Source organism: Bidens hawaiensis, unplaced genomic scaffold (assembly GCF_021521415.1).
Source record: "Bidens hawaiensis isolate Kalapana, Puna unplaced genomic scaffold, B.hawaiensis_p1.1 tig00025797_1, whole genome shotgun sequence".
Classification (NCBI taxonomy): domain Eukaryota; kingdom Viridiplantae; phylum Streptophyta; class Magnoliopsida; order Asterales; family Asteraceae; genus Bidens; species Bidens hawaiensis.
This window is the reverse complement of record NW_027494138.1, coordinates 42353-57906: the sequence shown is the minus strand read 5'-3', so window position 1 is coordinate 57906 and position 15554 is coordinate 42353. Positions and strand designations below refer to the sequence as shown.

Genomic DNA, 15554 nt, shown 5'->3' with positions numbered 1-15554 from the left:
ATGTTTCAGAATTCAGACTGTTGTCTAGGCAACCCGTCTTGATTTTAAGTTATTTTTTATCTTAAAGAAAGGCGGCTAGCAGTTTATTTAGATGCCTAGCGATTATTTAGGCAGATGACTCAATACATTTGAGCGTCTATTTAAACTAGCAGAAAGCTCCCGCTTCGCAGAACCACGCCACTATTGGTTATAGAAATTTTAAGTGCAGGGGGGATGGGACCGTGGAATTGAATGGAGTCCGGCTACATGGCTTGGTGTGACAGTGTCTTATTTCTAGCATCTTATTTTTGTACCAGATTTAACCATTTTGTCCCTCTCGCCCACACTATATTTCCCACACTATATAGTAATATAGATATAGACCTAACAATTCATTCATTATTACACTTCTTTTAATATATTTAATGGGTTTAATAAATTATTAGTGGTTACAAAAGGTTGGGAAATAAATAGTTAGATAATTCTGTTTTGAATGTTGTAAACATGGGCGGACCTTAGTGGGGGGAGGGGTTGTGGCCCATGGTTTTCGGTTCAGAAGTAGGATATATGGCTCGTATCTTTGTAATTATGTTATGTTTTATATTTTTGACTCTTATCCGGAAGCCCTTATTCATTTATGTGCAAGAACATGTTGATTTTTTGGGATTATTGGCTTATTTGATGAAATAAATTTGGTTCCTTTATATATATGAAATTATTATTATTATTAGCAGTAGTGTGGCATATGAAACGACAAAGAGCTGAGAGCACTCTAACTTTAAAAAGAGAATAAAAAACAAAGCAAATTTGGAAGTTAATTTTCAGGCTGACATGAACTCTATACATTAGTTACATACAAACAACATTATGACATTTTCTAAACTTCCAAGCTATAATAAGAAAAGGAAGCTCTTTGTGCATCGAAAACTGCAGGAGATATGAACTAACAAAAAGCTCATTAAAGCATAGCTAAGTGAAAACAAAGTTCAGATGGTAAGTTTCGACCATCACATGATATCAAATAGGTTATCCGTAAATTGTCTCATATATTTGTTTCATATTATCAATCAAGTAGTGCCTTCATCATAATTATTGACATCAATAAATGAAATGAAATACATGTGTTAAATAGGGAAAAACTTACAATTGAGGAATCTAGCATAATACCTAAATATAAAATGATTCGTTTGAAAAGGCTAAGAATAAAGAAAATACCCATGTTAACCGTTGTTGCCATGTTTCAGTTTTATAGGTGGCTTAAGTAGGATAAAAATGTACAACTTAGCCGGCTATAGATTTGTGAAAACTCAAGTTTGAAAAGCATAATTAAAAAGTTCGAATGATTAAGCTAATTGATTATTGTTTATTTCTTGTTATTCTTTTCATATAAATAACATCAACTAGTACTACTATTGCAAATGAGAACACTAAAATGCCAAGAATCAAATTTTACCCAAACTAAAACAATGTTGTTATTTAAAAAGGATAAACCCATGAATGATGATCAAAATCTACTAATGAATTTTGTTCCTGGTGAAGTGCAAAAGCAAAAAGATACAACACACGACCGTCGTTGATCAAGCATGTGATTGGAAAGTTGTTCATAAAACTAAAGTGCCTTCGTAAAATAGAGTGTTGCACCATTCTCCAAATCTTTATATGAATGCACAGGATCCGATAGATCTTTTGATACAACATGAAAACAAAAATAGAAACCAACCCAAGTTTATATCATAACTCATAATTATTAACAACTTATTCACAATCTTAGTATCTTACCAAACCAGGGCTTCAATGCAAGGTCACCAGCCAATGCCACAATTCTAGCACCACTACAAACCCTCTTCTTGAGATTCATCAGTAATAATTTACAGCAATTCAATAGGGAAAAAAAAAGGATCAATTCAATACATGAATATGCAGTCGCAAGAACTGATAGCTGAGAGGATGTGTGAAGTTAAGCAGCCGTGATGAGAGGGTAATTGTTGGTTTACGATTGTATTCATATTATACCCCTAAACCTTCAATCGTCAACATTGGCATTCAGTTCAATATAGTATTGATATTCCAATTTTGTCCCTCAGATCCTTGCATTAGAGGTTGTACATGAATAACATGTAAAGCTTTTTAAAAAAATGTTCTTAACTCCTTAGGACCATGAGATGTCGATGTCCTCACCAGTGTTGTTTATTCTTGGATCACGTTGTTGTTTTGTTTCGAGGTGTTACCCACACAATAATCTTTTCAAATGTGAATCTTATATATTCTTTTTCTTATAACTTGTCAATTTTATTCAATTATTTTCTATAATATTCTTAAACTTCATATTATATTTATACTAATATTGTCAAAAGAAAATTAATCATGAAGCATCATTATCCATGGTTAATACCGATTATTTACATGACAACACTGGTTCGATTAGTCTTTCGCCCCTATACCCAAGTCAGACGAACGATTTGTGTTCTCTAGAAAGGTATCATGGATGAAGAAAGATTGATGGAGAAAGTGATATTAAATATTCATTTCAATCGTTTGAATTCCCAAACCTAAAATTAAGAATTGATGAAACTGTAAACACAAAATTAACTTCAATATTATTTTGCATTACAGTATGTATTTATTTGTGATCGAGCATACAATAAAGTTGTGAATCCGAGTTTGTTTTTCGATAAGACGGAAGATTTTCAACAATTTCAATATCCCACAACATTTTTTCTTTCGTTTTTGTTCTATGCGTGTTGTCATGCGTAATATTATTCCTCCAAGGAGGGAACCCCCCAATCGGGCGTAAAAAACTACCCGCATGTGTTTTAAGTCGAACCTGAAACCCATCCCGTAACGGCTCCCAATTCACACTTCCATCCAAATCCGGTTTCAGTTTTGTCTGAACGACCTTTTTGCCCTTAACGCCTTGAAGAAACGGCATGTTTGACGCCATTAGGTATTTCCCATAACAACTTTTAAACCGTATGTATTTTTCCCCCGTAGGAAAAACCTCCCATTCGGCTTTTTCGGTTGATCCATCGCGATCTTGAATAACCGTTTGTTCATCATCGTCGGCTATCATGTATTTGTCTTTTACGGTTCGAAGACGAATCGTTTTCGCTTTTTTAAACAGTTCCATGTTCTTGAATTTGATTGTCCCATGAATTGTATGATTCTAACATGTTGCAAAATGTTGAATTGGATTCAAAAATTATTTGGTTTTTGTTAATGGATGGAAGATGATAATATTAAAGGAAATAATCAAATAAATATGAGTGATTCTGGATTTTTGACTTTTTGACTGTTGGATTCTGATGTTGACTGTTAATAACGTTTGTTTTCTCTCTCATTTGACTAGACTTTGCATGTCACGTGAATGATCGAATCTTTGTGTTTTTTAAAGTAAAAACATATGTTTGTTGTCCTCACTTCATGGGACCTAAGTATTTAAACCTATTAAACCTTTTTTTAATGGGATATGGTATTCGTACATTCTTTGTTTATTCACACACCTTACAATCCTACATACAATCATATAGAGGTTATACGATTGTATGGAACCTCGCGTTAAAGAGTGTATGGATTTAATAACCATTTTAACTTAAATTTTTCTTATTTTCATTTTATAAACAATTTTTTTATTATAATATACAGTGACTTAGATACAAGTTAAACTACAAACCCAAGTCATGTCCAATATTTTTATCTAATAGATTTTCTTACGGCTATTTGAATTACTGACGGACCACTAACTTGTCCGATCATCTTCATTCTTCAACTCTCCAAGCAGTGGCGAAGCTTGGACTAAGACAATGGTTGGAGGGAACTCAAAATGTATACAAAATTTCACAAACGAAGGGGGGCGTGCTCAAATTTTCAGCCGAAAACGGCTAAATTTACACAACGTATAAAAATTTTCAGCTGAAAAAGGCTAAGTTTTACGCTATGTATAAAAAATTTCGGCCTCGGCCGAAAACGGCTAAATTTACGCTGTGTATAAAAATATTTCGGACGAAAACGGGTAAATTTACACTAGCGCGTAAAAAACAGGGGGGAGGGGCCACCCCAGGCCCTAAGTAACCTTCACCATTGTCTCCAAGTTTGTAACCGTGGAGCGCTAGGCTGGCTGTTGTCACGTCCCCAAAAGGAAGCTCGTACATCAGTCCGTCCCATCAATCCCGACCGAAAGACAACTCTCAGGAGAAAACCCATAATGTAATATGAAAACCCTTATTTTCTGTCACATATACATATGAGACTTCAACAAAGAGTTTAATCTAATAGATACTAACTTAGTTATAATAGAAAATATCTTAACAATATTTTGATAAAATTATACATCATAATAATGTATTTTAATTTTTATATAAGTATGAAGTATCATATATTTAAGGTTGCTATAGAGCAAGCAAATTTATACTTAAAAGTTACAACTTTGGCTATAGCCACTGCCATTTACACTCCTCCAGCACGGTGTTCCCCCCCCCCCCCCCCCCCTCTTTTCAAAAGTGTTGTTCACTCGGATCCTTCACGCCCATTTCGTTATGTCACAACCACCGGCCTAAGAATATATTGATATTTGATATCTTTTTTTTTCTAACGGCAAACCATATACTAATATGTTTTACTTGAGCTTTTATTAATGTATATAAAATCAAAGCAAACTCGTAACTTTTGAATTACAATACAGATAAATTTTTTGGTTATCTTAATCGGAAGGATTGTGGCCATTTGATCAGTAATGTAAATTTATCTGTTTTTATCAGAGTCTGAAAACATTGAATCTGACCCTGTATTTTCGTCCAAGCTTCGCCACTGACTGAGCATACCACCAAACTATTTTATTGCCATTTTTACACCTCAAACCAGTTGAACCAAACCATGATGGTCATATCTAATGGCGAGCAACATCAGCCACCGCCAACTAGCTCACGATGGTCATGTCTAATGGCGGCTCGGTGCAAACCAAACCACTAACAGAAACATGCACATCCACAGTTTTACATACAATCAGTCGTACAATACTTAAAAGCACCAAAAACACCAAACCATCAAACTATATCAACTGCAGCTAAAAACATTCACACATAAATCCATGAAAATAAAACCGCTAATCGGTAAGTTAACATAACCGACATCAAATGATCCTAAGCAGTACAGCCTCCACACATGATCCCCCTGTTATCATCAAGCAAAAGTTTCGTATAAACACAAAACGTCACAAAACAAAAAAATTTTAAACAGCATTCAATAAAAAAATTAAAAAAAGTGTCACGCTTACATGATCGAGCAACCTGAGTTTTTACGCCTTTTGTGCCTCATAACCTCTTTCCGCCTTGGAGGCTGAAGAACAACCTTAATGGCGGTATCAAAAACCGCTTTGACATTCTAGAAAAAATAAATAAATAAGTTTACTTTTAAGTTTTCAAGCTGCATTCGAAAAATTTTGAATACAAAATACGTGTGTTTTGGTTTGATTTGTTTACCTGTTGAGTTTTCGAGCTGCACTCGATATAAGCAGCTGCACCGATTTGTTTCCTCAGTTCCTCACCCTAACGTGCGTAACAAATATGTTTTAGATAAAAATAGTTTTTAATCAGATAACTAAAAGGCTCAAAATATTGACTATTTGGTACCTGGGCAGATGTAATAACATTGGAACCGTAATTATCAGCTAAATACCCGTTGTCATTGCGAAGATCTAGAAGCAAATATAACAAAAATTTAATTAGTGCTTATTTTCGAAAAATTTTGAATATGTGCTTGTTTCACCAAAAAAAAATGAAGAACATGAAGATGAAATTAAAAATTATATGATTATGCTGATTGTGTTTTGTACCTAATTTTGTCCCGACGAGTACTACTGGAACGTTGGGTGCAAATCGGCGAAGCTCAGGCATCCACTGTATTAAGTCATAGATAACATTGAAATTATTAGTTACTCAACATTTATCCAACTTCATCAATAAAAAAAGTCAACTTTTGACTTCGTAAATTAAAGCTTATATTAAGCTAACATATTTTTTGTGCTCTAATGTTTTTTTATCGTCATAATACAGTTAAAAAGATACAAGGGAAACAGTTATCAAATTTGAAGCTGAAAGTGAGACATTTTGACTTAAAAAGTTAAAAGTCAAAATTTGCTTAAATTTGTGGGAAGAAGGTAAAAATTTTAGCTTGATGAGATTATGATGTTTCTCTTGTTTTCAAGCTTAAAAGTCAAATGCTATAATCCATTTGACTTTAGAAAATTCAAAATTAGTTCTAACTTAGAAAGAATACAGTAAATATAAAAGATTTCAACTTGCTACAGAATGTAATAGATTTTAAAAGTCAAAACTATGCTAGTGTGACAAAAAAGAATAGATTATAACTAAATCATGGTTTCTTATTTATTTTTCAAGATTCAAGAATCATACCCCCAAAAAGGGTTGATAGTGAAATCTTAACTGAGATTCAAAAAAACCAACTTTGAATCTTATAGTAACCACATAATATTTTGAAAACTTATAAAAAGAAGAGAGCACTAAATAAAGTGTACCTTTTTAAGAACATTTTCATAACTTGCACTACTGATTAAAGAGAAAGCTAATATAAATATGTCTGCACCTCTGTAGCTTAGAGGCCTTAATCTGCTATAATCTTCCTGACCTTTAAATCACAAAAAAATAATAATAATAATAGTAATAATAATTAATTAATTAATTAAAATTAAAATAAACCACTAAACATTTTAGCTAATTTATGTACTATTAAATGATACTTTTCTTTAAACACCCGTAATGCGTCTATAAAGGAGGGGCTCTGAGGGTGGGAATGTGGGTGCCCGACCAGGGCATGTTTTTTTCGGGGGCATAAATTTTTTTTTTAAAATCTTGATATTATATATATATATATATATATATTTAGAATACCCAAACACTTTAGCTATTGGCTTATATTAGCTTATTCAGTTGGCATAAACTCATTCTAATACCATGATTTTGCTAATTTTTATGTTTATTGCCATAACTTTAATCGACGTTTAAAAAAATCAGCTTATATTATTTAGGTCGTTAAGGCTTAAGAGACATATTTTTCCAGCTCAGCCGGGGTACGTGAATTCTGAGAGCCACCACTACGTCTACGTTTAAAAACATAAAAACAAATTTACAAGGGTAGGTTACAACATAGAGGTTTAATTTGTTGTCCCGTTTTGTATTTCGGCATTTGTCCCACCTGCATTATATAATCATACCGTAAAAAATATTGTGAAGCATAGTACGGTATAATCTATAAAGCAAGGGGGACAAATGTATAGTGAGACAACTATGTCCCACCGCGTGTTTGTACTGTATAACATAGTTTGTAGTGTTATATTGTACGGTGGGACATCACAAAGACAGGATATATATGAAGTGGGACACAAAATCTAAACTTTTTTCACATATGTGATCTTAAATTAGTACATTGACTCTTATTTTGTTTTGACATAAATTACCAGCAGTATCCCATAATCCCAAGTTGACAATGTTTCCATCAACAGCCACATTAGCACTAAAATTGTCAAAAACTGTTGGAATATAATCCTGCAAAAAAACAAAAAAATAAAAAATAAATTATAACATAGGTAAAAAGAAACAATATCAAAATCCAAAAATTAAACACACTAATTATAATTTGTACAATGCTATTGTGACTTGTACCATGTGAAGTGAGAGTTGTAATATAAGGTCTAACTCATAATAATGATAATAAGAAAGCTAAATTAACATGTGGTCAACCAAAATCTGATAAAGCTGTAGTGACTTGTACATTGTGCAATAGAAGTTGTACAAAGATGGTCTTTTAAAGTGCCTTCACTCACCCAACAATAACAAGTTTTTATGAAAAAGAGCTTAAAGATTTAATCTTTTATACAAAAATCAAATATTTAAACAAACACACATGAAATCAACATCTAAAGAGTAAACCCACAAATTTTATTTATGTATTTATTTATTTAATATTATTGTTTTTTTAGAATTTATACGAAGACACTAAAACTCACAATAACAAAGCTATCAACATCTAAAAACAAATATACTACTAAAAAAGACAAACCCGGGAAATTATTAAACTATGCTTGACAAGAACAAATGTGACTATGCATTTTATCCTATAGTGGCTTGTACATGATGCATTAAAAGTTGTACAACAAGGTTTAACCCAAACTCAAGAAAAATAAAGGGTTTTTATTATATGAAATGGGTATTTCAAAATTAATATATTTCAGAAAAACATATATACAGTATGACTATACTTGACAAGAACAAATTGTGATTATGCATTTTATGCTATAGTGACTTGTACACTGTGTAATGAAAGTTGTACAACAAGGCTAAACCCAAAATCAACAACCTAAAATGCAAGAAAAATAAAGGGTTTTTTTCCTATATGAAATGGGTATTTCAAAAAATAATATATATATATATATACACACTTACAGTAGGAAACTTGTTGCTAGTGTAACATATCAGCATACAAGTTTTACCAACAGCTCCATCACCAACAGTAACACATTTTATGAACTTTGAAACACTCATTTTTGTGTTCTTGAGCTTCTGCAAATTTTATAGTGGTACTTAAATAAAAAAAATTCCTTAAAAATAGTGTTTGAAGAGTGAAGAAGAAGATGAGAGGAGAGAGAGAGAAAGGCTGTGCAGAAGAAGAGAGTCTGATCAAATGTGTGTTTTTTAGTATATTGCCACCTTGTTCCAAGACTGTACTTGGTTTCAAGAAAGAAAATTAAAACATTTTATTAATTATTATGTTGCATTGTGAAAAGAAGTGTGCTTGTTTTTATGTTATGTTTCCTATGGCTTGTCATGTTTAGATTAGTGTGCTTATTTTCTATTTATGTAAAATACATAATTGCTGGTCAAACAAGTGTAAAATACTAATTTGTTAATATATTTATATGGGTTGGTTGTATAAAAGTATAGCAAATTATTATAAAATAATGACAGAATTACAAATTTTGTCCTTTAAAATAAGACGAATTACGGTTCGTGTCCTTTTCTAAGTTTCCTTGCAGGCGGTGTACTTTAAACTTTTTTTTCCTACAAGTTTTGTCCTTTACGCTAACTGGGTTAGAAAAAGTCAGTTAAATCCCCTCACGTGAGGCGCATGTGAGGGCATTTTGGTCTTTTTGCCTACCCTGCAACAACTTCTTCTTCTTCATTTTGCAGATCTTAAGCTTCTGTTTCTGTACAAAACCCTAATTCACTAATTACTTCACTCATCACTCTCAAACCCTAATTCCCAATTTTCTCAGTTTCCTTAAAAAAATGAGAGAAATCCTTCACGTTCAAGGCGGGCAATGCGGCAACCAGATCGGAGCCAAGTTCTGGGAAGTGGTGTGTGCTGAGCACGGGATTGACGTCACCGGAAAGTACACCGGCGACTCTGAGCTTCAGCTTGAGCGAATCAACGTGTACTACAATGAGGCGAGTGGCGGAAGGTTTGTTCCACGCGCCGTGCTGATGGATCTGGAGCCTGGAACCATGGACAGCATCAGATCTGGCGCGTACGGGCAGATCTTCCGGCCGGATAACTTTGGTTGGCACATAACAAACTTTTTTCCAATTTGAAGGACCTGCCTCCTTCAGTTTCTCCTCCTAAAGGTTGCATAATGTTAGAAAGAATCGAATATTTCAGTTCGAGTCACAATCAAGGTTAGGATGGTTTTACCTCAACCCGAAGAAGATACAAATCCGAATCAATAACCAAATTCTGGAGCATATGGAACATCCATCTGGGAAAAAATAGATTTACCCAAAAGTTTGTCGGTATAGCAGATATCACCCTGCTATTCCCCGGGCTCACTGGAATACACATAAAGATCATATGGCCCTCTCCAGGCGACTCTTGTGCTGATTTTCCCTGAATTAATTAAATTAAAAGGACTTAAGTTACAGGTAACATTTAAGAAGTAAAGCTTGTACTTAATTATGATTTTAAGTTAATACCTGTAGGATCTCCGGGTCTGTGATATGAAGCACACAAGGAGAAACAAAGTCCCATTTACAGAAACAGAAGATCGGTTTGCATTTATAATTAGTGAATTAGGGTTTTGTACAGATACAGAAGCTTAAGATCTGCAAAATGAAGAAGAAGAAGTTGTTGCAGGGTAGGCAAAAAGACCAAAATGCCCTCACATGCGCCTCACGTGAGGGGATTTAACTGACTTTTTCTAACCCAGTTAGCGTAAAGGACAAAACTTGTAGGAAAAAAAAGTTTAAAGTACACCGCCTGCAAGGAAACTTAGAAAAGGACACGAACCGTAATTCGTCTTATTTTAAAGGATAAAATTTGTAATTGGGCCTAAAATAATTGGCATAAAAGTTTAACTTTTATGTATTAAATTAATATTTTTTTTACATTTTATGTAATAAAATATTGGTTTGTTGTTATTTTGGTAGAGGTTTGACATGAAATTGATTTTTTTTTTTGGGGAAAAATGAACTGTTTTTATTTTGTATAAAAACAACTTAGATATTTTTAACAGTTTTTTATCAAAATATAAACATATAAAAAGCATATGAATATCTAACACAGGCAATATACCAAATATATATTAGCAGCTTCACTTCACCTAAGGACGTACATTAAGTTGAAAAAAACAGTTAAAAAAAGGCCAAACTCAAACAAAAATTGATGGTTTGATTTTATTTTCTTTACCAATCTAACTGAAACTTTTGCATATAATTAAAACCAATAAAAGTCTGAACTGAGCTAAGTTTATGTATTTCAATTAGGGTGTTCACGGTTTGATTTAAAACCGTGAAACCGTCCAAACCGGACATTGGTTTGGTTTCACAGTCGGGTTTTTTAATTAACTTTCGGTCGGTCGGTCGGTTTCAAACTTTTCAAACCGTAACAAACGGTTTGGTTTACGGTTTCAAAATTTTAAAACCGGACCAAACCGTGAGATTTTAATATAATTATTTTTTAAGTTAACTTATATTATAAGTAGTTGATTGTTAATATTTTGTTTTAAGTTCACTATAAAAATAAAACTAGATCAAATATTTAGATTATTAGATTGTTGTTAATGTAGTGTGTTTATAGCGCCACAGTCTAAGTAGGTTTCTTTCTACCTCTTTAATTGAAGTGTAGAGGGCCTTCAAGTTAAATATTTAGATACAAATATGGCTTATGTGATTGTTGAAAATAAAACCTGCACAATTTTCCTGTAATGTATTTCCACTATTTTTTATCTAATGTATTTGGATGGATAGGTATTAAGGCCATATATTTTCCACTCTATATAAAACGTAGATTCTAAGGACATGTTTTTTTATACATTTTTAAGCATCCTGTTTATTTTATAGCTAGATATATGCATTTTTCGACAAGTCTTTTATTTTTTATTTTATCATTTTATGTAAAGCGCAAACCGTGAAACCAAACCGGAACCAAAACGTTACTAACGGTTTGGTTTTAACGGTTTGGTTCCGGTTTGGTTTCATAAGTGAACGGTTCGGTTTTGGTTTTCGAAAATCAAAAACCTTTAGTAACGGTTTGGTTACGGTTTGACCTAAAAACCATCAAAACCGGACCGTGAACACCCCTAATTCAATTATTTTTTAAACTTTAAAGTAATTTATAAGAATTAAATAAACTAAATATATTAGCCCAAATGTATTATAGTCATTTAATATTAATTAACAAAAAAACATTTAGTCCTAAACTCATTGATGTACTATCTAAAGACAATTGTCGTTTATCACCAATATTTCCCGTCTCGAGATCATCGTCTCTATCATTCTTCAGCTTCCTCGGTCATCTTCTCGGCATTGTAATTGGAGAATCATCTCTCCCCGAGAAGCAATAGTTTTCTTTAGCTGCTTACTCTCTTGCCATTAGCTCAAACAATAAAACCAGAACTGAAAATCCAAAACTAAACTTTCTAAGGGCATGTTTGAGATTTGAGTTTGAAAGCAACTTATTGACGTAATGGATTTTTAAAAAGTTATTCTAAAAAACCAGAATTTGTGCCTTTTAGAAAACACTTTTTCACCTTATCAAAAAGCTAGCTAAAACAAAAGAGACGTTTGTGTTTACCAAACATTTATTAACTTATCAATTTTTTTTAAACTAATAAGTTATTTTCAAATTCGATCCTAAAAACTATTAGAAAAGAAATCAAGGTCCAAACCGACTAATACATACCTCTACTTTCACTCGACAAAACATGCACTTAAACCATCTCTTATATACATCTTTCATAATTATGTGCTACCCCAACGTTACATCACTACCACCTCTCCTCTCAAACTATGTTATCTCCACCTTTAATCTATTAATGAAAATGAATTGGGGAATTATTATACAATATAATTTACAAGTTTGGTGTCGCAAAGTCCTGGTAAGGCTACTTTGCGGTATCTTGTTGGTTTTTTTGGCTTGTTTTAGTTGCGGTCTGACCGAATGTCAATTTTGTATTTTGTTTTGTTTTGTTTTAGTTCCGGTACCGTAACGAACGTGATGGAAACTGACCAAATTCGACTAGACTCAGCGTGTTTTGTTTTAGTTCAAGTACCGTAACAAACATGACGAAAACCTACCGAATGCCGATTTTGTTTTGTTTTGTTTTTTTAGCTCCGGTACCGTATCTAATGTGACAAAAACCAAGCGAATTTGCTTAGACTCACCTCCTCAACGCCTAGGATCGACAATGGTCTGGTGTTACCAACGCCCGAGTTTCACCGGTCGACGCCACCCCATTGGTTCACCTCAAATTTTATTATTATTATTTTTCTTTGGTTTTAGTTCCAGTACAATAACACACGTAAACGAAACCGACCAAATTCACGTCGATTTACAACCTCAAAACTTGCGACCAACAACACTTGGGTTTCACAATTTTCCGGGTTTTACCGACCTGTCACGGCGCATTGCGCCGGGTAAAACACTAGCTACATCAATTTATCACATACATATTACATTACATGCATATATTAACAAAAAAACCTAAATCCCTTGAACACCGGGTTAGGTCTAAATGTCTATATTCATAACACTCCCCTCGGACATTATATATTATATACACTATCACATTATGTTGCTGGATAATGTTGGAATGGTTCTTCGGGACTAATTATAACTGATACTGCAAGATCAATTGCTGCCTCATTAACACCTTACTTAAAAAACCCATTATGATAAAATTTAGTTAAAGTAAAAGAGTACAACGTGTATATCCCCCTTAGTTTTACATAATCTCTTAGTATGTAAAATCCAATCTTCTTTGACAAATGCTTGACTTGATTTCTATTGTAGTTTTTTAATCTAAACCATGCAAGTTGTATTGCCTTCATATGAGTCTTTCTTGAGTTGATCTATATTGCGTCTCTCGTATGTCTTGGATCATTAGCTTCTATAAATGAATAATGAAGCAATATTCGTATATAATTATCGCTTAAGGACACCGGGTTTGTTGCTAGGCAGGTAATGTTAAAGGCAAAAACAGGAAAAATGGCTAAGCACGAGAAGTCATAAGTTGAGAACCAGCACGCTTTCATTCCTTTTGCTTTCAATAAATTTAGGTCTCTTGCCTTCGATGCTGCAACGTTTCTAAAAAGAGTTCAGCGGGTCGTGCACAGTAACTCAACGACACCGAAGAGCGATAACTTTGTTTTCAGTAGAATCGGTTTTGCTATTCAAAAAGGGATAGCGGCCTAGCTTGTTGCTCGCTTACCTGCCTCTCTATTGTAATTGAATCCTTTTATTTTTATTTTGTGACATTTTAAGAGAAAGAAAACAATAAAAAAATAACGAAAGTGCGATATAAAATTGCTTTGATTTTCTTAGTGGATTCCAAATTTCCAATTATCTTTTATTTGATTTGTTTAAGATTTAATTAGGAACATTCTTATTGTCCACTATCCCTATAATCATTCAATATTAATAATATTCGCATTTTATCATATAATTATGTTCGTTTCTTGTCATGAATATATATAATATTTCTAGTACAATTTATCATTTATCTTTTTTTAAGTTTTTATGCCATATATATCTCTTCCTCATCATGGCTACAAAGAATTGTTTTTCTTTTTATAACATCGCTTAAAAGTTAAAACTACCCTTCACTAAACTAGTAAGTGTCTATAATGATTTTGATATTCCAGAATTGACTTACCAAGAAACACCAAGGAGGAAACGAACACTATGATCGAGAAAATCTTTGAGATAGATTTCGAATATATATCTACTCTAATAAAAGACTACCTATTATTGCCACTTGTCACTCTTTTAGCCATCCTCACCCTTTTTCAACGATTTCAATATATGGCTCTTATCTTTTAAGTCATTTTAATATATGAACTTGGTATTTTTATTAAATATAAATTCTAATCGATTCATTCATTAACATTAACGGTGAAATAATAAAATAAGGAAATATCAAAATAGAAGTTGCAAGCCTGTAAAATAAATTTTTAAAGTCACGTGTAATTGTAAATTAAATAAAATAAAGACGCATCATTGTCGAATGATTTGGATTTGTATGGTAAACTACAATTTTTTTTAAACTGTGATTCGAGCAGCAATGCATAATTTTTTACATAAGATTGGTTTTAAATTTGGATTTAAAACTTTCTCATATGCAATTCAATATTTTAATTAAATGTAAATCCTAACTGACTCGTTTATTAACATTAATGATAAAATAATAAAATAAGAAAATTCAAAATTGAAGTTGCAGGCATGTTAAAATAAATTTTTAAAAGTCATAGGTAACTGCAAATTAAAGAAAATTAAGGTACATCATTGTCGAAAAATTTGGATTTGTATGGTAAACTACAAATTGTTTTTAACTGTGATTCGAACAGCAGTGCATAATTTTTTTACATAAGATTTGTTTCAAATTTGGATTTAAAACTTTCTCATATGCTTTTGAACTCAGGAAAATATGTATTTTTTTAATTTTCTCCAAACATTTTGTATAAATATTGCATATATATATATCTTGAACATTATAATTATAATCCATATGTATAACAATTTACTATATCAATTATTTGTCATTTATTTATATGACACTTTTGTGTAGTATAAAGGGTTTTAGCAATAAGAATGTCAATATTTAGTTTTCAATATTTTTTTCTATATCTCATACCAAAATGTTTTAGAAATGTATATTTTATGGCTTGATTTATACATTTTTTATACATTTAAATATATTTTAAATTTAATATGCCTTATAGGACAATTTACTTAATTAAAGCATTCAAAATGTTAAACCAAAAAATCCATTTCAATCCCATTCCACTATTTTCGCTTTCCAAAAATCATTCAAGATGTTGAAACCAAGAATATCATTTTCATCAATTATTTACATAATTTCAATATTATATTAACTTATAAATTTTATTTTTATACAAATAAAACAAATTGAGGTTATGTTATTTTTATACAAATAAAACAAATTGAGGTTATGTTAGTTTTACCTGTTGGTTAGTACATAATTAAAGTGTTTATTGTGGTTTATATTCAAAATAATAAAGATATTCACGATTTAAAAAAAAACTATATTTGTAACATTTATTATTAAAATATGT

General features: G+C 32.0%; 2 protein-coding genes across 2 annotated transcripts; both read right to left on the bottom strand.

Moving 5' to 3' along the window:
- Positions 1 to 2493: 2493 nt before the first annotated feature.
- On the bottom strand, positions 2494 to 3106 carry LOC143572289 (uncharacterized). The gene is made up of 2 exons (XM_077057485.1): positions 2620 to 3106; positions 2494 to 2528 (listed from the first exon to the last, which is right to left on the bottom strand). The coding sequence occupies exons 1-2, from the start codon at positions 3104 to 3106 to the stop codon at positions 2494 to 2496; spliced, it is 522 nt and encodes a 173-aa protein (XP_076913600.1).
- Positions 3107 to 5009: 1903 nt separating this feature from the next.
- On the bottom strand, positions 5010 to 8616 carry LOC143572288 (rac-like GTP-binding protein ARAC7). The gene is made up of 8 exons (XM_077057484.1): positions 8433 to 8616; positions 7448 to 7535; positions 6509 to 6618; positions 5807 to 5870; positions 5604 to 5668; positions 5454 to 5519; positions 5249 to 5355; positions 5010 to 5145 (listed from the first exon to the last, which is right to left on the bottom strand). The coding sequence occupies exons 1-8, from the start codon at positions 8529 to 8531 to the stop codon at positions 5115 to 5117; spliced, it is 630 nt and encodes a 209-aa protein (XP_076913599.1). The 5' UTR covers positions 8532 to 8616; the 3' UTR covers positions 5010 to 5114.
- Between the last annotated feature and the right edge of the window lie 6938 nt (positions 8617 to 15554).

Bases quoted from the DNA above. Each gene is read 5' to 3' on its own strand.
- LOC143572289 (XM_077057485.1), bottom strand. From the start codon at position 3,106: ATGGAACTGTTTAAAAAAGCGAAAACGATTCGTCTTCGAACCGTAAAA. The intron at 2,529-2,619 runs GTATGCTCGATC...TCTTAATTTTAG, and splicing joins CTCGGATTCACAACTTTATT to GTTTGGGAATTCAAACGATT.
- LOC143572288 (XM_077057484.1), bottom strand. From the start codon at position 8,531: ATGAGTGTTTCAAAGTTCATAAAATGTGTTACTGTTGGTGATGGAGCT. The intron at 5,871-6,508 runs GTACACTTTATT...GACTTAATACAG, and splicing joins ATGAAAATGTTCTTAAAAAG to TGGATGCCTGAGCTTCGCCG. The intron at 5,146-5,248 runs GTAAGCGTGACA...TGATGATAACAG, and splicing joins AACTCAGGTTGCTCGATCAT to GGGGATCATGTGTGGAGGCT.